The sequence below is a fragment of the Thunnus thynnus genome, chromosome 23, assembly GCF_963924715.1.
Source record: "Thunnus thynnus chromosome 23, fThuThy2.1, whole genome shotgun sequence".
NCBI classification, from domain to species: Eukaryota; Metazoa; Chordata; class Actinopteri; order Scombriformes; family Scombridae; genus Thunnus; species Thunnus thynnus.
In genome coordinates this window covers 25,573,660-25,597,326 of record NC_089539.1, presented here as the reverse complement: position 1 = coordinate 25,597,326, position 23,667 = coordinate 25,573,660, and the positions used below count along the sequence as shown (strand labels likewise).

Genomic DNA, 23,667 nt, shown 5'->3' with positions numbered 1-23,667 from the left:
CTTTGATTAATGGAGTAACCGTATTCAGGAGTTGAACCCGCCTGTCCATGAACAGGAGGGGACTGACTCTGCTCTGCCAGAACTCTGCAACCCCTGGGATTGGCCAGGATGCACCTTCTGGGTGGGCAGACTGAATCTTTTTGGTTTTAACCATAGATTGAGCCTCATTTCTATCTACTAACAGCTGGAGGAAAATTAAAACGATAGAGGGCACCAGCACATTTTGTGTGTAAGAGGTCGTAGTAGATGGAGAAAATGTGCCACTTCAGAACCGGAGTACATCATCAAGAGCACGTTACAATCCCTCAGAGCTGCCTGACTGTCACTTATGTTGGTTATCTTGAATGTTTCATGTGGGGTTTTTTGTTAATGTTTTGTTTGGTGAACCTCCCACCACTAGGGGGAGTAGTGCTGCTGTCAGTCAGACAGAAGTTAATATAATCAGAGGTTACCTGACACAGGTGTTGCTGACTTGGGAGATGCAAACACTTTTTGACTGTGCAGTACTGATTATAAATGAATATTAGGCTTTCTTTAGTCTATGATCGGGAAATTATTATAGAGAAAGTGAAAAGTGGCATTCCTCATTTTTGCACTTGTCAAAACATATCAAACATCAACTGTTGAGGCCTTTTTGATAGTCAAAGTGGTCACTACAGGTGGGTAGGCATCTCTTCCTCCTCTGTGTCAAACACTGATTAATTCTTCAGGTCTCAGGTTTAAAGCAGGTCTTGTTACTGAAGAGATAAAGGTCTGTTCTTGTAGAGCTGGAGGCAAATATACCAAACCGAACTGTGTTTGTCAGTGAATGTAAGGTTGGTTCTTCAGTAAATGATGTGACAGTGATGCTGTATGAGAGGAAAAACATGTTGAAGTGCCTTCCAGTGAACAACATGAGATACTATAAGATGCCCTTATGATGGAGGAAATTGGCCTTTATGGTATGAGATCATGAATCCTTTATGAAACTGACCATTAGGTGAATAAAGTCCCCTTAAAAACATGTTGTAGTTGTTGTAGCTGACATTATTCCATTCATAGTACTACAGTACTACAGTACTACAGTACTACTCACTAGTTTGCTCAGTCACACCTCTTTAGATTGTTCTGTTGTCTTTGGGTCAGAACCGTCTGTAACCTTCATCCTACAACAGTTTGTGAGGTCGGTCACATAATGAGGATTTTTGCAATTAAAACAGGTGTATGGATTAAATATTATTAAGGATTCATTACTAATGTATGTAGACTGTATTTTCTGAGATGGTTTTATGTTTCAGCCTGTCCAGAGCTGTATAACATGCTAAACAATGTGTTAGATGGATAGTAGCTGCAGTTCAGTCGGCGTCCACACAGAGGAGCCAGAGATCTGCAGAGTTCATCATTCTGACTGTAAAACATCACAGCCTGTAAACACTCTGCAGGCAGATGAACTCATTTAAAGTCCTGAACAACATTCAAATAATAAAAACTCTTCAACAGCGTCTCTGCTCTGGTCAACTTTCAATCCTCTTTAAAAACACGTCTCGTTCATTATTATCAGACACAGAGAGATATATATTCTACCTGATGGCCGTCCTGCCTTCCCAGCATGCTCAGCGGTCAGATGTTCAGTCGGAGGAGAGCTCAGTTTGTCTCTGCAGGTTTCTGTCTCCATCAGTTCAAATTAAAATCCTGCAGAGAAGCTGCAAGAAACTTTATTCACACACCAACTAAATACATTCACTCAACTACTGTATTTAAGTACAGTTTAGAGGTACTTGTACTTTACTTGAGTATTTCCATGTGATGCTACTTTCTACATTTCAGAGGGAAATATTGTACTTTCTACTCCCCTACATTGATTTTTCCCTCTAAACTTCTCACATGCTTTCATTTCAATAAATGTTCAAATGATCCAATATTTCAGCAAAAATCAAAGATTAGAGAAAAAAATCCAAAAACTGAAAACAGATTTGTCTGGTAATCCTATGGAAGGGCCCAACCCCTAAGTTGGAAACCACTGGACTAAACTAGCTAACTTATATTAGCTGGTAACATACGTTGGACAGCAGTTATGTCCAACTTACGTGACTAAACTGTGGGAAATACTAAAATATAGAATAAAATATTTATTTAAATTGAAATGTAAAGAATTAAATAAACATAAAAATAAAAAGTATGATGCATTAATAAGTCAATATATTAGTATGGAGCAGATGAAACAGATCAACTATTGATGAAGAAACAATATTAAACATAAAAACACAGAGATACACTTAAAAACTGAAAACAGATTTGTGTATCAGAAGGCAAAGTTTATTTGTAAATCACATTTCAACAACAAGGTGAGTCAAAGTGTTTTACATAAAACATTAAAGACATTATGACACGATGCAAAAGCTGCAGTTGGAGGAAACTCTGCTCTCATTAGTGTGAAACTTTGTAGTTTAGGTAACTTTTATCTCCTGCACTCTTCAGAATAAAGTCCGTCTCTTATCTTGAATGTTTCACGGGGGGGTAAGAACCTCTTCCTCATCTGTTATTGAATAAAGCTTCAGGTAACAGCTGGAGGCAAACGTACCAAACTGAATTATGTTGTTAACTTTGCCAGTGAATGCAACATCAGTTCTTCAATAAGTAATGTCACAGTGATGATTGTTATTCAGGGTTTGTATGTCAGAAATCAGCCAGAAATGTAAAGAATGGGATCAGAAGATGCTGCTATAGATGCTCCTACCGGTCTGGACTGCTTCATTGAATTCTTTATAAATGTTGTCAGATGAATAAACACAGATTCCCTGCATGTGGTTTTTGGTGAGAGATTCATCCTCTGGGTCTTTATCTTTGTTTGGACATTGTTCTGCTTCTTGCCAGATTTGTTTAAATGGATTAAGATGAATGTTCTTCCTTGACCTTCTTCTCCATGTCCTCAGTGCAGCCTTCATACATGTCATCAGCAGCTTCAGGAACCATGTTCAGTGGAAGTGAGCTGGAGGTCTGGGGGGCAGAAGAGGGAAGGAACAGGTGATGTTACACAATAAAGGTTTTATGATTTATTCAAACCAACTTATAGAAATTAAACGTATATAAACTGCAACAGTAAATACAGGTTGAAGGAAACTGCTGGGTCAAAAGGTTTGGTTAGACAACAGGACCTTAATGTTTCTACAGGACTCATGATCTCCTCTTTATACACATCATAGACACACACACACACACACACACACACACACACACATCACATTTATATAGTTGTGCTCATAAGTTTACATACCCTGGTAGAATTTGTGAAATATCGGCCATATTTTAGAAAAAATGACTGATCATGCTGAAAACTTTTGTTTATTTAGGGATAGTGGTCAGGTGGAGCCATTTATTTTCACGTAATTGTATTTGCCCTTTTTACATCATAATTATAACTGAAATCACCCAAATGGCCCTGATCAAAAGTTAACCCTTGAATGTTTGACCTGATAATATACACACAAGTTGACACACACAGGTTTAAATGGCTATGAAGGGTACACACCTGTGATTTGTTTGATTGTAATTAGTGTCTGTGTATACATAGTCAGTGAGTTTCTGCACATTTCATCCAGGGATGCTCTGACTTTACTGGATACTGAGCCATGAGGAAAGCAAAAGAACTGTCAAAGGACCTGTGAGAAAAGGGAGTTAAAGTTTATAAACCAGGAAAAGGATATAACAAGATATCCAAAGATTTGAAAATGCCAATCAGTAGTGTTCAAGCTCTGATAAAGAAGTGGAAAATTAAGGGTCCTGTTGATACCAAGCCACAGTCAGGTAGACCAACAAAGATTTCAGCCACAATTGCCAGAAAAATTGTTCAGGTTGCAAAGAAAAACCCACATAGAACTTCAGCTGAAAGTTGCATGTGGCTGTTTCAAGATGAACAATAAGGAGGTACAGTTGTGCTCATTAGTTTACATACCCTGGCAGAATCTGTAAGATATGCGCCATTCATAGTGTCTATAGTTGTGACCATAAAGTTCAATTTTGGTCTCATCACTCCAAATAACTTTGTTCCAGAAGTTTTGAGGCTTGTGTAGTTGCTGTTTGGCATATTGTAAGCAGGCTGTTGGGGCAGTAACGGCTTTTTCCTGGCAACTTGACCACACAGCCCATTTTTGTTCAAGTACCTCCCATAACAATATGCCAAACAGCAATTTTTTATTTTTTTATTTCTTATCAAATTTTTGGATATCTTTTTATATCCTTTTCCTGGTTTATAAAGTTTAACTCCCTTTTCTCGCAGGTCCTTTGACAGTTCTTTGCTTTCCCCATGGTTCGGTATCCATTAAAGTCAGAGCAGCCCTGGATGAAATGTGCAGGGGTCTCTCAAGAGCTGAGAAACTCATTGACTATTTATACTGAAGAAGAAAATACACATTTGGGTAGAGACTTGATAATCAAGTGATGTTGGGGAATAACTCCTTCATCAACAAGATGCCAACTGTGTGTCTTTCCTGCCTTTGACCCCTGCTGATTTGACCTTTTTGATCCTGTCTGAATGCAGCATCCCCCCTCCTATTTTTGCCCCCTTGAGTTTCCCCCCCTTACTACACTGCCTTGATCCTGTATGCAGATGCCTTACCTCCCTACCTTTTGGTTACCAATTGTTTGACCTTATGTTATAAAGTGTTTCCATCCCTTCTGCTCTGGGTCAGTCTACTGTATCAGACCAGCTCTGTGTCACTAAGCTCACCGCATTTCCAGAACGCTATTAAACCATTTCCACCACAGCAAACTTTGAACAAGGACTTGAGTGATTTTCTTCAACAATATACAGACACTAATTACAATCAAAAAAGTCACAGGTGTGGAAACTTACCCTTCATAGCCATTTAAACCTGTGTCTGTCAACTTGTGTGTATATTATCAGGTCAAACATTCAAGGGTATATAAAGTTTTGATCAGGGCCATTTTGGTGATTTCAACTATCATATGATGTAAAAAGAGCAAATACAATTATGTGAAAATAAATGGCTTCACCTGACCACTATCCCTAAATAAACAAAAGTTTTCAGCATGATCAGTCATTTTTTCCAAAATATGGCCGATATTTCACAAATTCTACCAGAGTATGTAAACTTATGAGCACAACTGTACATACAGTAGGAAAATTAATTTGTGTTTTTAAAACACAAGTGTCTGAATGTGTGTTTATGTGTATAAATGCATGTCTGTACATCAGTTGATGATTATTCACAAACGTTAGTGCCTGCGTCTCATATGGAGGGTTTGCTTGTATCATGTTGTGGCATCTCAAAGAAAATGAGACGAACTATTGTCTGAAAGCTCAAACCCACAAACCGTTGTGTTACTGACTCTTTTACAGATGAACATTCATCAACACTTTGTCCTCCAAAACACATCAGATGGAGTCAGAGAGGATTTCTGGTAACATTTTATGGAGCTTACAACTCTGTCTAAGACTCTACTATGAAGGTCATTTATTTGGCCTTTGCAGCTGCAAACCAAATGATTTGACTGACAGAATAAAACAGTAAAACCTTAATTTGAAAGACAGTTAGCATTATGATCCACAGCAGTCTAGACACACGGGCCTTTCACAGTAATAAGATCATTTGAAGCACACTAAGAAATGTAATTTGCATTTATCAGTATCACCTTTTACAACACTTCATTCAACACGGTTATCTGTAATTTACATAGTGAGGTGCTGCTAAATACCCAGTAATTTAGTCTAAACCATTGTTACAGTTCACTACTGTAATATAATGTTGATTACAGTAACTCACTGTTAGAACAGTTATATTATTATATTATTACATTATCATTAACACCTTCTGGATTTGTATAGTTTACATTCAAAAGTAAAATACTGACATTCTCATTTACAGTGTATTACTGTAAATCTAGAAAATGCAATGCATTATGGGATCTCTTTTTATAAACTGTGTTGTTTTTACTGTTTAAGACTAGTAAAAGTGAAAAGACTTGAGGACTTGTAGTCTGTGCCTGGTAGAAACACTTGATCCCAGCATTAGAGGTTTGATTTTAATATGGACCATGACTCATCATCTGGTCATCATTGTACATACAGCACATTCCCCTCATGGGATCAGACCGATCAATAAGTATTTAGTCAAAGTATTTACTCTTCTAATATTTAACTGACTCATTATTGTTGATACAATATTATATTTGTTGGGACTTTATACATTTATAAGGAAGTGTTGAATGCAGAGTCATATTTAGCCTCGGAGCCGTTGCTACACGACAACTGGTCTTTATAACCAGGAACCATCATGCAGGGTTTTTATCAACCAGGCACAGTGGGCAACTGTCCTGAGGCCCCAGACCCACAGGGTCCCTAAAAGAGAAGAACCTGGCTGCAGACAAGATGGCGGACATCAACCAGCATTGTCATCTGTATACAGGAGGTCATGTGACATCAGTGGCGAAGTGTTCTACTTTGTCTTTATTCTCATTAGACAGTGGTCGTATTGAACGTTCTGACTTTATGGAGTTTAAATGTATAAGATGAAATCATCTGCATATAATTAGACATTTTCATGTTCATGATATTTAAATGAACCCTTCTAGAGATCCATGGCTCCATAGCTGCTACAAATATTACTGGTGAAACTGGGAAGTCCTGCCTTTAGCCACAGCTGAGAGGGAAATATGAGGCACAGATGTTATTGATGTGGAATATAATCACACTTTCTTCATGATTATTTCTCACAGTTACATGCTTGAACTTGTATATAAATCATTTTAAAAACACCTTAAAGCAGCTCTAATGTGTATTTATAGTTTTCCTTGTTGAGGTGAGAAAGTATGATTGTAGTTTTGATGGAAATCTGTTGCCCAGTCTTCAAGAAAGTCATGAAAAAATTACCAAAATTGAAAGACATCAACATTTTTGGGGGTGAAATTCTCCTCAAATCTGTTACCCACTGATACAATTTACCTTAAACATCACACTGCTTCTTCTCAGTCATCAGTCAGTCGAATATAAACACTCACACATCACACTCACCTCACTACAGTCAGCTGAATCCACCGACGGCCGAGTCAGGAGCCATCATCTGTCATAGATACGTCCATAAATCTGATTGGAAAGCAAATAAAAAGACACCATTCTCATTTTAAACATTTCAAACAAATAATAAACGTATTTTAATGTGGTACAGTTCTGTATATGAGGAGGAAGATGGTGAATGCATGCTGGAGCGTCTGCTTTCTTCATGGCTGCAGGTGTGTTTGAAACTGATAAAATAACAAAGTTCAACTTTTATTAATTGAAACAAAGTTTTAAAACTGTTAATTTCTGTGAATCAAGTTATGGCATCTTCTTCTTTTTACAAACAGGTATTAACTGTGAACTGTGACAGTTCTTTAGACTACATTACTGGGAATTCTGCAGCTCTTCGCTATGTAAATTACAGCAAAGGATAACCGTGTTAACAGAACTATTATAAAAGGTGATACTGACAAATGCCAATCACATTTTCTACTATGCTTCAAATGATCTTATTGCTTTGAAAGGCCCGTCTTACTTAGAGTCCAAATGAGTCTTTGTGTGTGCAGATAATCCAAATTAAGACAGTTTTACTGTTTTATTCTGTCAGTCAAATCATTTGGTTTGCAGCTGCAAAGGCCAAATAAATGATCTTCATAGTAGAGTCTTAGACAGAGTTGTAAGCTCCATAAATGTTACCAGAAATCCTCTCTGACTCCATCTGATGTGTTTTGGAGGACAAAGTGTTGATGAATGTTCATCTGTAAAAGAGTCAGTAACACAACGTTTTGTGGGTTTGAGCTCCATCTGATGTGTTTTGGAGGATATATATATATATATGTGTGTGTGTGTGTGTATATATATATATATATATATGTATATATATATATATATGTATATATATATATATATATATATATATATATATATATATATATATATATGAATCAACATGTGAGGTTTTTTCTTTTGCATGTTTAGTAGAATTCTGGCAGAATTTAACATGATGACCAACTTTCTGTGTTGGTTTCTGTCGTCTCTAAATGTTATATAGAAATACAGAAAATGAGATTCAACCAATGATAGAAACTAAACGTACATCCTTGTGTGTGTGTGTGTGTGTGTGTGATGTGTGTGTGTGTGTGTGTGTGTGTGTGTGTGTGTGTGTGTGTGTGTGCGTGTGTGTGTGTGTGTGTGATGTGTGTGTGTGTGTGTGTGATGTGTGTGTGTGATGTGTATAAAAAGGTGATCATGAGTCCTGTAGAAACATTAAGGACCTGTTGTCCAACCAAACCTTTGGACTCAGCGCTTCACTTACTGCTCAACTTCACATCAGACTGGTGAGTTGATCTTCCATCATCATCATCATCATCATCATCATCATCATCATCATGCTTTTTTTAATGTTAGGTTTGTAGCAAAGTTTTCTATATATGTGTAATACAGCAGGCAGCAGACTGCAGGCTGTTGTACATGTCAGACTTCTTCATGTGTGCATGTTAACATTGTAGAGCTGCGGAGATGAAGGCTCACCTGCTGATCTTTGCTGCAGTACTTCTGGTCCCTTGCTGGACGATGCCTGCGGGTCAACCGAACGTGAGAACCACACTCTGAAAAAAAGATCAAGTTATACATTGAGGGACATTTACATTCACTTCTTTACTTGTTTGACTCCATGGAGTCGGGTTGATTCTTGGCTCAGTACCAGTAATATTCCAAACATGGATCTGTAATAAAGAGCATGTAGACAGTGTGTGAATCCAGATGTGTTTTTAAGAAAGAGACTGATTGGTCCATCTATCATCCACCAGGCCCTCACAGCTGTGAGGTAAAATAGTGTTTATCCAACCTTTTATCTACCACTGCACCGCCAGTTAATGAGTGAAGCTACATGTAGATCAACTTTCTTGTGTATTAAACAGAGACTGTGATCTTTCTCTGACCTGAACCAAGAGCTGCCAGAGTCTGAACACAAGCAGACGACTGTTTCATACTGCTGGAGTTACTACCAGCAGATATTAGACTGAAGATCAAACTGATGAAACACGTCAGTCAACGTTTTCTCATCATGTTGACAGAAAACATCATTCAGACTGCATTACGTTTCCTTCAACCTGGATTTACTGTTGTAGTTTATATAAGTGTCATTTCTAGAAGTTGGTTTGAATAAATCATAAAAGCTTTGTTGTGTAACATCATCTGTTCCTTCCTCCTTCTGCCCCCCAGCGCGGTGCCTCTGCCCCCCAGCGCGGTGCCTCTGCCCCCCAGCCCGGTGCCTCTGCCCCCCAGCCCGGTGCCTCTGCCCCCCAGAACTCCAGCTCCATTCCACTGAACATGGTTCCTGAATCTGTTGATGACATGTACCACAACTGCACCGAGGAGATGGAGAAGAAGGTCAAGGAAGAATATTTCAACAAAGAGAATGTGGGAAAAGTTGCAGAAGCCTGGGAAGATGAACAAGTAAAACAATGTGTAGATGATGGTAAAAAGCAGGTAAATAATGTTCTCTCTGAAGACCACATCCAGGCAATCTGTGTTTATACATCCAACAGAATTTATGATCAATTCAATAAAGCAGTCCGGACCAGTAGGAGCATCTATAGCAGCAGCTCCTACCAATTCCATTCTTTACATTTCTGGCTGACTACTGCCATACAAACCCTGAATAAGAAGTGTCACACTACTTATCGAAGAACCACAGCTGTGTTCAATGGCAATGTTAGCGACATCATTCGGTTTGGTACGTTTGCCTCCAGCTCTTTCAGAACAAACCTTACATACTTTGGTAACGAGACATGCTTTGAAATTAAGACCTGTTCAGGAGCTTCCGTGAAGCCTTATTCAGTGTATCCAAATGAGGAAGAGGTTCTTATCCCCCCCTATGAAACATTCAACATAACCAAAACTGTTGAAGGTCGGAGTCAATTTAAAGATCTGAATGATTGTAACAGGGTCTTTATTTTGGAGAGTGCAGGAGGTAAGAGTGAGCTAAACTGCAAGGCTGCAGGCTTAAAAGAGAGCAAACCTTACTCCTACCCCTTGACGGAGAAAATGCAATAAAATGAGTTTTGTTCTGCAAACTTCATAAATCAATAAATAAATCTATAAATCACTGATTGGTTATTGTCTCTACTTTTTGCACAGACAGGTGACTGTTGCAAATGTTTCAGAGTAATCAGGTTGATATAAAAGCTTTGCAGTGATAAACAGACAACTGAAGAGTTTAATAAGTTATTTTGCTACTTACCTCTGATGGGACGACGGCACGCAGATGTGTTTGGTTTTATTTGATCTCTGTCTCTGAAACACAAAGGAGGCAAATAAACTTTCATCTGAGGTGAAAAATATATCCAAAAAAACTGTAATCCACAAAACTGAAGACGACTCCAAACACATTCAGCTCAACAACCTGTGTCCAATGTGTCGTTTCATTGGTCTCCTCATGCTGGAATATCTGGAATATTTTATCTTTCTAACTGTAATTTAAATGAGTAAAGCTTAACTGATCTATTATGAAAGACACCTGCTGAAGAGATGAGTATATGCAAAGGCTAGTTTCATCTGGTATCCAGTCTGTGTGTGTGTGTGTGTGTGTGTGTGTCTGTGTGTGTGTGTGTGTGTGTGTGTGTGTGTGTGTGTGTGTTAACCGTGAGTCCTGAGCTGGTTTAACAGAGATACACTCTGACTGAGGTTTGGATGTTACTAGTACTCATCAGTTGCATGAAGCTGTCTAGTTCTTGACTATTTTAAGGACTAATTTGCTGTGAATTCTGGGTAAATTTAGACTTTTTGTTTCTAAACTGAAAACATGTCTGAGAGAAACTGTGTGGAACCGCTCAGCTCTGTTCACTACAGTAGAAAATATTGTCTGTTACAAGGACACAGAACTGAGAAAACTCAGCAGTATATTTCTCTTAAAACTCTCTCTTGTTGCTTTCTCCACAACGTTGTTAACAAACCAGCAGTTATGAACCATGTTTAGTTCTTGTTTTGTCCTTTGGTGCTGCAGGTCAGGAGGTGTCACTAATTACTACTGTAGAAACATGGTCTCAGTTCTGAGGTAGTCTGGAGGTCAGCTGGTAAACTTTTAATGCTTCAAATACGTCATTCTTCATGTTTGTGAAACTTTCTAACTTGCATTTAACTAATTAAGACTAAACACTACAGATACCTATACTCTGATACTTTACTGCAGTAAAAGTACAAATACAATAATGTAAAAATACTCTATTAAAACTAAAAGTACGTAAGTATTATGAGCTTGATGTACCGAGTACAATATTTCCCTCTGAAATGTAGTGGAGTGGAAGTATAAAGTAGCATCACATGGAAATACTCAAGTAAAGTACAAGTACCTCAAAACTGTACTTATATACAGTACTTGAGTAAATGTACTTAGTTACTTTCCACCACCATATATTCTAGTTTAGAGCTGCAAATAATTATTTTTATTATCTATAAACTGTCTTTAAATGTCTTTGTCGGAGCAACAGTACAAAACCCAAATATATTCAGTTTACTGTCGTTTGTGACACAGAAAAGTATTAAATCATCACATTTTAGAAGCTGAAATAAGCAAATTTTTGTCATTTTCACTTTAAAAAATCACTTAAAATGATTATTTGATGATTGCAGATTAGTTTTCTGTTGACTCTGTTCTAGTTTTAAATATTTTTAACAGTTTTCTTTTCTTTGTGTCTGTTCTTGTGACTCTTTTATTGACCTGCAGGATCAATAAAGTTGATCTTATCTTAGAAGCAGGAAGCTTTTAACTCTGTACTGTGAAGTTTATCTGTGCTGGAGGACAAACAGGCTCTGATTTGACCTTAATAAACATATTAATTAAGGAATATACAACATGTACGCACACAATTAAATACTGAAACTCTCAAAACTAGATTTCAGTGGTTTTTCACTATTTTCTGATTAATTGATATAATCATAGTAATACTACATTATATTATATTATTAGATATTTAATTTTTATGTTTAATAGTTTGATTGTTTAATTTCATGTTACCAAAAACATTTAAACCGGTTTAAACTGAACTTTAAAAGGCTGGTAAAGAAACACCTTCCAGCCAACACTCAGGGATTATAACCCTTCAGCGCCCCCTGCTGCCTGATGGACAGCATTACAGGATCATTTCATTTAACACTTAAATACATCTGATCTGATCAATTTCATTTTTAATCAAGTAACTGAGAACATTTACTGATGTTTTCTCCGGTTGACTATTTATAACTATCGATCATTTGATTGAGTCCAGCGGTTGTTTATTGATTGATGAGTCCTTGTTGTCTTGTGTCTGTGTTTTTGATGTTATATTAACAGTTTTGTGTTATTTATTGTAATTATTTCATTCATTTGTTGAATTGTCTGTTGATTTTCATGTTTTTTTGTGTCCTGAACATTTAAAATCATACGATGATCAAATATCGTTTGTCATGTAAAGAAAGAGAAAATCACCTTCATTCATATACTGATCATATATCAATAATCCAATAATAAATAAACACTTTTAATTGGAGTTATTGATGGTTCTCCTGCTGCATATTTACTGATGAACTCTTAGTGTCACTTTAACTAGTTAGTAATGTAGAATTTTCTTTTGTAACTTTGTCTTGTTATGCGTCGTGTCAGCTCAGCTAACATCATTGGACATAAATGAAATAGGCTAATTTATCCTAAATGTAAACCAGAGTCACTTCTGTTGTCATTTTTAAATAGTCATAGACAAAGGTGAGCATTCATATTTAAGATGTGTAACATCTGGGTCCGGGTATCATCGGATAATTCGTAATTCATTTGTAATTCAAAAACCAAAAAACGGTAAATCTGTTATTTGTTTCAAAACAAACAAACAAAAAAAAAACCGTTTTTGGTGTCAGAATCAAATAACAAAAAACCAATCAAACCCGGTCTGTTGTTGGTTTTTGCTGATTCGTTTTATCGTTATTCCTTTTTGGATTGAATATCCAGCAGGTCTGCGGACATTCAGCCAAGTCGTTTTTGAGTTTGAAACCAAAAACGGAAGTCACATGTTGTTTTTTTCCTTTTTTCATTTTAAACCAAGAACGAAATCACGTGATCTATTCTTTTTTTTTTTTTTTTTTTTTTTTTCCCAACGAAAATCCAGAAAACCAAATTCAAAAGATCGTGCAAATTTGGTTTAGAAATCAAGTATTTTTGTCAGTTTTGTACGATAGCGGAAGCGGCTACATTAGCTTATCCATGATCCTCAGCGACCGTTGCTATGGTGAAGATGCCTGCGACAGCCTTAACATATAGTCAGTATAACATTATGTTGTACTGCAGATTATTGGTTATGATCGGGATCAACGTGCTTTACTGAACATTGAACTGTAAAGAAAATAATGTGTGTTATGGACAAAGAAACGGAGTGTATGAAATATAAGAAAGGTGAAAAGAGAATAAATTAAATATGAATAATTAATAAATAATTACATCATGTAACAGTGGATGTTGAATAAAATGCACAATCTAAAGTCCAGTTTGATGAAAATTACGAAAGTTGGTTTCAAACGCAAAAACGAATTAGCTTGATGTCCGCAGACCTGTTTGATATTCAGTCCAAAAAGGAATAACGATAAAACGAATCGGCAAAAACCGGGTTTGATTGGTTTTTCGTTATTCGATTCTGACTCCAAACACGTTTTTTTGTTTGTTTGTTTTGAAACAAATAACAGATTTACCGTTTTTTTTTTTTGGTTTTTAAATTACAAATGATTTACGAATTATCCGATGATACCCGGACCCATCTGTCTGCCTTGTGGTAAAGTCTTAACGACCAACTTCATGTTTATTAGCATGCTAATCGCTAATCGTGAATTAAGCTAATCGCTAATTAGCCACCATGCTAGACGGACTTTAGCAAGAATATGTACAAGTGTCTGTGTCCAGAATGTAAACTCACATAGTTTATGCTGTTTTAAGCTAAATGTCAAAGGAATACGTTGCTTTAGACGTCATAGTTTTACTCCTCATGTCAGGGAGTTATGTGTGTTTTGCATTTAATATAAGCTAGAATGAACTATAGTTATTATTGTGCATTTAAATTAGACCACAGTAATATTACTATTTATTATTGAGCTTAAGTAGCTTAAGTATCAGCTTTTTGCTGATACAAAACTTCCTGGACAACTTTAGGTATTTAATTTCCAAGTTAAAGACAATTAAAGGTCTCCTTCATATTAAACTAAACTAAAAGAGACACCTTTTAAAAAAGAGTTGAAGAGTTTAGGTTGTACTAGTCCACGGACTCAGAAATGACTCTTTACTGATACTGATTTGTTACCAGGGTTCAATTTGTTATGCATCTATATACTATCCATTTCATTTAATGGAAGTGTTTCATGTCTATAAGGTGTGTGAGGAAGTAGATAAAGATACTCAGTGATTATCTGAAGTATAATAAGGATAACTATGATCCAGTCCAGCAGTTCATACAAATAACTGGATGTAAGAAGTAAACTGCTGCCAGACCCTAAATAAATTCTGCTGAGATTAAAACACAGATTAGCTCGTTAGCCTTCATAAACTACATTTCCCATCAGCCACTGGTGCAGTAGAGGTCTCATGGGATCTCAAACTTCAAGATTAACTTCTACCTCAACAGTGTTTCCAGATGTTTTGATGAATGATTCGTCTTTTAATTCATTTTTTTTCAGTTAAACGCCACAAAAATTATTTTCCTACATGAGAGAAATTTCTGAATATTTCTGACATCTTTTGACGTCACTTTGGGCTCTAAGAGAAATGATAACGAGCATCTTTCACAATTTTCTGACTTTTTACAGACAAAACGATTCATTTAAAGTAAATGTTGTTAAATGTTGGTTTTGGATGGTTGTTGAACTTCAGCATTTTATTCTTCTTGTTGCTGTTTTTTCTTTCTGTTACAGTGACGTCACTTTTAACGGTTTTTAACGGTTTTTATGCTGCAAAGAGAATTTTTTCTCTCACGGGACAAAAAAAAAGATCTGAACTGGAACCATTAATCAGATGAAAAAAGATCATATTTGACTGTTTATTGTCGTCTTTCTTTTCAAATCAGAAGATGTCAGAAGATATATTTCCTGAACAGAACCCGATCGATCATAAATCATCGATCAATCATCTTATCACACTCTGATGTCGCTGCACATGTTGGCAAAAAAAAAAAAAAGCTCAAAGAAAAGTGCAGCGTTTAGATGTTGAAATGTGTTTAAAGTTCGTTTTAAGACAGATTTTAACAAACAGTGAAGTGTTTCTTTAATGACTCGGTTTGTCCAGCAGAGGGCGCCGCTGACAGCAGCTTCACTGTCTCACCTGTTAAACACTTTCATATTGAGTTTCCTGTATTTCTTATTTCTGTCTTTAATTATGTCATCTCTCTACACATATACATAAAGTTTTGTATAAATGTATTTTGTTTTTATTATTAATAAGAGATTACATTTATCTAGACTTTATGAAGTTCAGGGGAAACTCACCTGGTTGTATTTTTTTTACTCTGATCTTAATTTATTTCCTGTTTTATTTCTATACTGAGTCCATTAAGTGACAGAAACCAGCAAAAGATGTTTTATTGTATATTTTTCTTTTGAACCTTTTTGGTGGAATGTTTCTTTACAGCATTAAAAAAAACACTCACGTCAAGTATTTTTCTTTCATCTTTTATACACTTTTAATGAGAAACTGTCTCCACGCCACAGTAGTGCAAGATTAACTGTGAAAAAAAAGTCCGACTTCCTTCCTTGCACGACGTCTCAGTCCGTCATCAAACCAAACTGACACCGACTTCCTGAGTCCTCTGATCCGCCGCGTCGGGACCGCAGCTCCCATCAACACCTGAGATTCCCACCGACGTTCCTGTTCAGCATCTCCAGAAACAAGACGAAACGTTCAGTCAGTGAAAAGTTTCTGTCGTCCTTGTTTTTTTTTCCCGTCATGCTGAGAAACTTCGCAGCTGCTGCCCGAGTTTCCGGCGAACACACACCGACGTCCGAGAAACTCACAAAAACCAGTTCAGAGACGCTGCTGCGACTTTCCTCAACATGTCGATCCGCGTCTGTGTCTTCTTCACTCACTGCTGCAGGAACTGATGAATGAATGAACCCGCCGATTTGTTTTCTGGATCAATAAAGATTCATGGTTTGGTCGATGAAATGTTTAAAACAATGCTGATCACAGTTTCTGAGAACAGAAAAAGAATCAATTCGTCTATAAAATGTGGGAAAAAAATGCCGTTTACAGTTTAATCAATAATCAATATGCTTGTTTTGTCTGCAGATCTTCAATTTACTGTTAAATATGTCAAAGAAAAACAGAATATTTGGCATTTTTACTTAAAAAAAAAAGACTTTTTATTGAGAAAGTTGCTGATTATTAGTCTGAATCTTCTTCTGTTAAAACATGAAAAGCTGAAATCTGTGATGTTTTTATGGATCAATAACAGACTGTTTGTTGTTATTTAGCGTCATGTGATCTAACAGTAGGCGGAGCTCATGTTGTGTCTGTTTGATGATGACGTTTATCTGATGAAGACTTCGCCTGCAGCTGAACTTTTTAAACTCTTCACCTTCCTTCGCCGTCGACTGTGAGCTGCGTCCGACTGACCGCGGCGCCGTCGGTGTGTGTGTGTGTTGCTCCGTTTCTCCGCTGGAACCTCCCGAGAGCGTTTCAGGAAACCTCGATGATCTCCATGCTGCCGGAGAAACTGGACTGACTGCCGACCTTCCCCATCTCCTCTCTGGACCGGCTGTCCGTCATCCCGTCTCCGAACTCCATCTGACAGCTGCGACGCTTCAGCTGCTTCTCGAAGCTGCTCTCTTCGTGCCAGCTCCTCCGCGAGTCCCCGCGGTCGCCCGTCCTCTGCCGGCTGCGCCGCCGTACCGCCTCCAGGCCGTGGCCGCAGCTGTACGCCGCGAAGCTGCCGCCGCCGCCGCCGCCACCGCCGCCGCTCAGGATGGCCGACGTGGAGTAGAAGCGCGTGGACTCGGAGGAGAGGTACCAGCCGCCGGCCAGCGAGGAGGTGGAGACGGTGACGGGGCCCAGCAGGATGTCGGAGTGCCAGCCTTTCAGGGCGCCGCCGGAGCCTGGTTTGGCCAGATGCTGCTGGCTGCGGGACAGACCGAACAGGAAGCTGGTGGCGTTCTCCTCCATGCTCCCGCTGCGATGCAGCTGCGAGCAGGTGGCAGCAGCGGGTGGAGGTTTACTGATCGGCGGAGGCGGCGGCGCGGCTCGCTCCGGGGCGTCCGCCTCCTCCTTGTCGGGGCTCTGCTCCGGCGTGGACTGCTCCGACACCTCCTCCACCGGCGAGAACTGGCAGGGTTTACTGCTCGTGTCCTTGAAGCCGGACGGTTTGAAGAACTCGGCGGCGTCTCCCGGCCCGGCGTGCGGCGCGAAAACCCGGTGAACGGCGGCGGCGGCTGCGGCGTTCCCGCCCGGCTCGCCGTACGACTTGATGTCCAGAGAGAAGGAGCGCTTCAGGCGGGCGCTGTCCTCGGCGCCGTCGGCCAGCTGCAGGCCGCTCAGAGCCTGAGCCAGCAGACGCTCCTCGGGGGCGTCGGCCAGCACGCAGGGCAGGGTGAGGGGCTCCAGCAGGGCCAGGCCGGGGCCCCCGGGGGCCTCCTGGCTGACCGGAGGCTCCCGCTCGTCCTGCAGCGGAGCGGGAGCCTCGCCGCTGGGCTCCTGAGGATGGAGGGACTTGAGTTTGGCGTCGGCAGCGAGAGGACTCTTGATCTTCTTCTCAAAGTCCAGCAGCTGACCCAGGAAGTTAAAGTTGGGCGAGATGGTCGGACGCTTCTCCTTCACGAACCTGCCGACGACAAACACACGCTGATGTCTTCTGAGACAGAGTAAACATCCAGACCAACGACAGATAACCACATATGAATCTGACCTGTACGCCTCGTCCAGCGTCATGTCCATCCTCTTCATGATGTAGGCGATGGCGATGGTGGCCGAGCGCGAGATTCCAGCCAGACAGTGAACCAGGACCCGAGCGTTACAGGCTTTGGCCTTCTCTGAAACACACAAACATTTACAAACATTAGTTTGACTCATACGGGAATAAAGGAGTATTTCTACTCTATAATTATCTGTTTGTTGTTGCTGATACGAGAAGGTAAAGATAAAACGGCCACAAGGCGGCGCAATCGACCCCTGGAGTTAAAACAGATGAACGTTATTCAAACATTTTGGTGAACTGCAGCGCCCCCCGGTGGCAAAACTGTAGGTTTGCTCTTTGCACATGTGACCCAATTTTGGTTGAACCCCGCCTACTTGACCTCGGTAACCAATCATAAGGGAAGCTGTGTAAAAGTATCAACAAACATGTGACGGTTGAGGAGGATGTGTAGCAAGTTTGGTGAAGATTGGATGAAGTACGGAGGCTCAGGAGTGACAAAAGTGTAAAAAAGAACCTCACAGTTCATGAACTATTAGCACCAAGTTAGATGTTTTCCAATCATTCTTTCACTTAATAATCATCTTATGAATATAAAAATGTTAAGAAGACCTAATCCGACACCAGGAAGCTGCACTGATGCGTCATTAGTTCAACATGTTTAAACGTCTGCTGTGACATCATCATTATGTTCCCTGATCTACAGTCACATGACGAAGGTTCCCCGCTGACCAATGAACTCCACCGATCGGTCCAACCAGGGCAGGATCTTCTCGCAGAAGCTGTCGTTGACGGGAACTCGCAGGAAGTGAGACTCCGGGATGAAGTCGGGTTTGGGGCAGGTGTTGCTGGCGTTCAGGACGTAGACGATGTCGTTCTGCTGCATCAGATCCTGCAGAGACACGAAGACGCCGAAGAGTTAAAAAAACATGATTCATGAGGAGAGAAACTGTTTCTGCAGGTCTTTATAAACCCCCCACAGAGGATTCATGATGTCTGTGACAGGATCCAGGTCTGGCTGGTACCTTGTTGAGGACGTCTCTCTGGCAGCCCAGGTACAGGTGAGGCAGGATGCGGGTCGGTCCCACGTTGGTCACCGGCAGGCAGGGCTGAGAGATACAGGAGGGCACCAGGGCGGACTTCCCCTCACACAGACCAGGAAACAGGTGAGAGAACTCACAGAAACCACCTGACAGGAAACACACCGAGATTTTCAGACTAAAGTACGACAAAGGGCCAAAGAGCCAAAGAGAAACAAATTTCTTTCACCGATAACTGTGCAGTTGGAGGCTTTTAATGTGACACATCTGTGCAGGAAGTGTTTCATTAACAGTAGAAGAAGAATTAAATTAGTCACTGATAGAAGTTCAGATAAATCTGCGTATCTGATGTTGTTTCTATTCAACGACCTGCTGCCTTCCGGCTGCAGACGGTTCATCATCCTCCACACTTGTTGCCTAGCAACAAGCCTCTGGATTGATGCTCTGCAGCTCCGACACCAGATATTCTTTCATTATGAAACCTTTTTTATTTTTCTTCATATAAAGATGTTGTGTGATTATTTTTCAGCCTCTTGTTGCTGCGGTTTGTTCCATCGATCAGTTTATATGTTTAATCAATACATTTACAGTTTATTAATAAGGATCTTCTTCATGTTGACAGAAAACTGACTGAAAAACAACTTTATATAAATATGGTGAAAGTTTAATGTCTTCATCACTGTTATGATGCCCTTCATCTACATCATCTATATCTGCAACTATATTGATTATCGATTGATCGTTGAGCTTCTCAACAGGAGAATTTTCTGCTTTTCTTTGTTTGACAGTAAATTCAGTATTTTTAAGTTTTGTCTGTTATTCTGAACTCCAGAAATATTTTCACTCTTTTGTTTTTTTGTTGTTTTTTTTTTTGTTCACATTAAAAACATTTTTTTATAAAAGATGTAAAGTTTTGATCTTCACATTTATAAAGTCACACTTTTACCTCCATATGTTTCACTAATGAAAGAAGCAGGAAGATAAACGTTCACACGTCTCCTAAAAACTGACATGAAACTGATTGAACATTCTGAAAATGATTTAATTTAATGAAGAAAATCATCAATAATGAAAATAATCAATAATCTGCTTCCTGAGTTTCATTATTATTATTTGATTTGATTATTGGGTTTGTTAATAAATCCTCTCGTTAGAGGACAAACAGCTGCAACCAACGATTATTTTTATTATCAATTAATCGATCAATTGATTTATCATTTGGAAAAAGTCTTTTTCTTCAATCAAAAGTCCAAAAATATTCAGTTTACTGTCACAGAGAAGCTTTAAATCATCACATCTGAGAAGCTGCAACAAGGACATTTTGCTAAAATAATCATTAAAATAGTTGTTGATACATTTTCTGTCGATCGACTGATCAATGATTCTTTCTGTGGATCATTAACATTAAACTCACAGTCATATCTACAGATCATAAAGTAAGGTACTGATGGTCTGAACTGTGCAGCGGTTTTTATGAGGCGTCCTCCCTTCTTTCCACTGAGGCTCCTGTTATGTAACCATGATGTCATGCTGCACCGACGGACTCCACCCTCAACCATCAGCAACTAAAACCTTCCCAAAAAATCACTGGGTCAAAGGTTTCACGCTTACACAACAACATCAGAGAACCAGGAACTCTGAGACATTAAAGACATTTCACTTCTCCGCTCTGGAACATGTTTACTGTTCATTCTGACTTCATGTTATTTATTTATGACTCGACTTTGTGGTGATATAAACTTGTTTCTGGAACGTGAGCACAAGCGTGACGGATGAAGCCTGATCGATCAAGTCGATGGACTGTATTGATTCAACGGATCCACGTCGTCTTCTCACAGACTGAAGAGAATGAAAACAGCAATAAATGTTTCCATTCATTCTTCTTCTGCTTTTATTTCCTGCAGTCTAGTGACAGGAAGTGTGTACACGCAAAACTACAGATACTCTATCATGTTTGCACATCATAATAATAATAATAATAATAACAATAATAATAATAATAATAAATCATTTCTGTGAGTGTTTAGTTGAGCTGAGAGGAGACGAGGGTCAACCAGATCAGATCCTGATTAAAAGCAGTTTGGATGTTTCTTAAAGGGGAAGTTTGATGTTTTTCCTGCTGAAAGATCAATATGAAGAAGAGCTGCAATGATTAGTAGATCAATCCATCAGTTTCAGCTTCTCAGATGTGATGATTTCATGTTTTTATTTGTTATAAGTGACAGTAAACGTTGTGTTTCGTACCGTTGATCATGAAGCTACAGTTAGCATCCGGCTAGCTTAGCTTAGCTTAGCATAAAGAGTGGAAACGGCTAGCCAGTGCCTCTAAACCTCCCCGATCCACATGTTTTATCTGGTTTGTTTCATCTGGATCAAGTTATGTGACAGACTGGATGTAGACGTCAGAGTCGACAGACTCACCTGACAGCAGGTGGACGGAGGGGAAGCTCCTCTCCAGTTTAACCAACAGGACGCTGAGGAAAGAGTCCGAGCCGAGAGCCGCCGGGTCTGAAGAGCTCTGATCGTACACGACCACCTCCTGATCGCCCTGCAGCTCCAACTGAAACACGCCGTCAATCATTAACACCTTCGTTACCGTCATATCATTAATCACACATTTCTAACTACAACATGAGAGGACACGTCACATCCTTCTAGAGTCTTATGATACAGAAAAGAGCAGAGTGTTAAATCTATTTAATCACTAATAAGTGACACTGATATACCAGTGGAACCAGTGGAACCAGTGGAGGGTCTCTGGCAGCCAGCAGCCTCCCTCCTCTCAGCTCCACACTCGGCGGTTTGGCTGCTCTTTAACTTGTACTCACTCGAGGAAACTCGCCTTTCTCTCCTTCGCTGCACGCAGAATTAATTACAGCTCATAATCGTACGGAAAATGTTGCCTCAGTAATAAAACTGGCCGGCGAGCTTCCTTTTAAAAAGCTGTTATTTCAATTTAACACGACACCACAAAAAGGGAGGAGCGACCTCAGCGGCTCGCTAAATCTCTTTTGTTAAATATAAATATACAGCTGTGAGGTCAGACGCCCACACGGAGCCCAGAACTTCACTTCAGACTGCAGCAGCAGGAGAAAAAGCAGCAGGTTTAACAAGTTTCACTGTGAGGACGTCTCTGCTTCCTCACATCACCTCCTGCATGAAACATCAGCTCAAACTACGTCTGGTGATAAAAACACAAAGAAACGAGGAACCGACAAACATCATCATTCCAAAAACATGACAGAGAGTTACAGAAATACACAACTGGTTCTGCTTCACAGATTCAACTCAAACAGTCATTATTATGATTCCTTCATGTCTGCTGTTTAACGGGGGCTGTGGGGGGCGCTAGAGGAAAGGTCACGGGGTCGTCAGGGTGCATGTAACGAGCAGAGGTCATGTAAAAAGGTCAAACAGCCGACTTTAAGATGTTTTGAAAGGGTTTTACCTTCTTCTTGGCCGAGTGCTGCAGCAGCTCAGCGATCTGCACTTTGTCCTGCTGCAGCCTCCTCTTCATCAGCTTGGAGCAGTTCACGTTCACCGCCTCCAGGATGTGCGAGGCATTGTAGTCCACGAAGGGCCGGCTGTCGATCAGCACCACCCGGTCCAGCCCCCCCTCCAGCAGGGCCACCAGAGCCTCCGCCCCGATGGGCCGCACGGCGCCGGGCCTCAGCAGCATCCCGGATCCTGATCCCGGGGGACGCTCCGACATGTCAGACTGCTTCTCCTCCTCCTCCTCCTCCTCCTCCTCCCCCCTTCCCTTCCCTTCCCTTCCCTCCCACCCCCCCCACCCCCCTCCCTCCCCTGCTTGTAGTCCTCCTCCCCCTCCTCCTCCTCCTCCTCCTCCTCCTGGGTGTCTCGGGCCGGCGGTCCAGCGCAGTGACGCAGCCTGGCGAGGGCCCTCAGAGGATGAAGAGCTCCATTGTGTCGGTCGGGTATGATGTCATCCTGATGGCGCTTGGCAGCCCGAAAACCTCCGGGCCGAGAGACACAGAGAGAGAGAGAGAGAGAGAGAGAGAGAGAGAGAGAGAGAGAGAGAGAGAGAGAGAGAGAGAGAGAGAGAGAGAGAGAGAGGCCTCACTCTGCAGTGAAAAGCAGAAACCGCGACGAACCCCCACCAACTATCTGTGTTGTGTTTGAGAGGCTGTCTGAGCGTCGGGGGGTTGGCGTGCGTGTCGGGTCGGGGGAGGAGCTCCCGGTCACACCGAAGCGGGCGTCACACAAAAGCCGTCTGCTCTCCTGGACTGAGCGCCGATGACATCACGCTGCACCTTGATCCTGGTCCTCATGCTGAAGAGTCCGGACTCTGGAACGCAGACAGGAAACAAAAAACAAAAAGTTTAACTGAGAGTTTAAAAAAGTCAAATCGATCGATCAGGTTGATCAGAAACCGTCTGAACAAAACTGATCAGCAAGAATTGATTAAGTCACTTTTCAAGCAAACGTTTCCTGGATCAAACTGTTTCTGTTTCAGACGACAGTGAAACTGAATATCTTTGGGTTTTAGAATTTTTCTGACATTTTATGAACCAAATTACTAATCAATTAATCAATAAAACACAAACACACACACGCACGCACACAGAGTCTGTTAACAGTCCAGAATAAACTGTGAGGGAATAAATCAGATTAAAAAGCTTCACGTCCGACTTCAAGAAGCTAAAGCTCATAAATAATTAATGTTTCATAAGAAAATACGACTGAATTTCAATTTTCCATTAAA

At 40.2% G+C, this 23,667-nt stretch overlaps 2 protein-coding genes across 4 annotated transcripts; one reads left to right on the top strand and one right to left on the bottom strand.

Moving 5' to 3' along the window:
- The first annotated feature begins 8,281 nt into the window (after positions 1-8,281).
- Positions 8,282-10,100, top strand: LOC137175739 (ecto-ADP-ribosyltransferase 5-like). Of its 3 annotated transcripts, none has more exons than XM_067581581.1 (3): positions 8,282-8,331; positions 8,503-8,587; positions 9,260-10,100. In XM_067581581.1, the coding sequence occupies exons 2-3, from the start codon at positions 8,513-8,515 to the stop codon at positions 10,049-10,051; spliced, it is 867 nt and encodes a 288-aa protein (XP_067437682.1). In that variant the 5' UTR covers positions 8,282-8,331; positions 8,503-8,512; the 3' UTR covers positions 10,052-10,100. The 3 variants fall into 3 exon arrangements, with proteins under 3 accessions (XP_067437682.1, XP_067437681.1, XP_067437680.1); XM_067581580.1 differs by having other exon boundaries at positions 9,239-10,100; XM_067581579.1 differs by having other exon boundaries at positions 9,218-10,100.
- A 5,826-nt stretch (positions 10,101-15,926) lies between these two features.
- On the bottom strand, positions 15,927-22,714 carry dusp16 (dual specificity phosphatase 16). Its single transcript, XM_067581301.1, has 6 exons — positions 22,393-22,714; positions 21,366-21,504; positions 18,930-19,093; positions 18,637-18,796; positions 17,899-18,022; positions 15,927-17,814 (listed from the first exon to the last, which is right to left on the bottom strand). Exons 1-6 carry the CDS (start codon positions 22,654-22,656, stop codon positions 16,677-16,679), a joined length of 1,989 nt encoding a protein of 662 aa, XP_067437402.1. The 5' UTR covers positions 22,657-22,714; the 3' UTR covers positions 15,927-16,676.
- Positions 22,715-23,667: the final 953 nt, after the last annotated feature.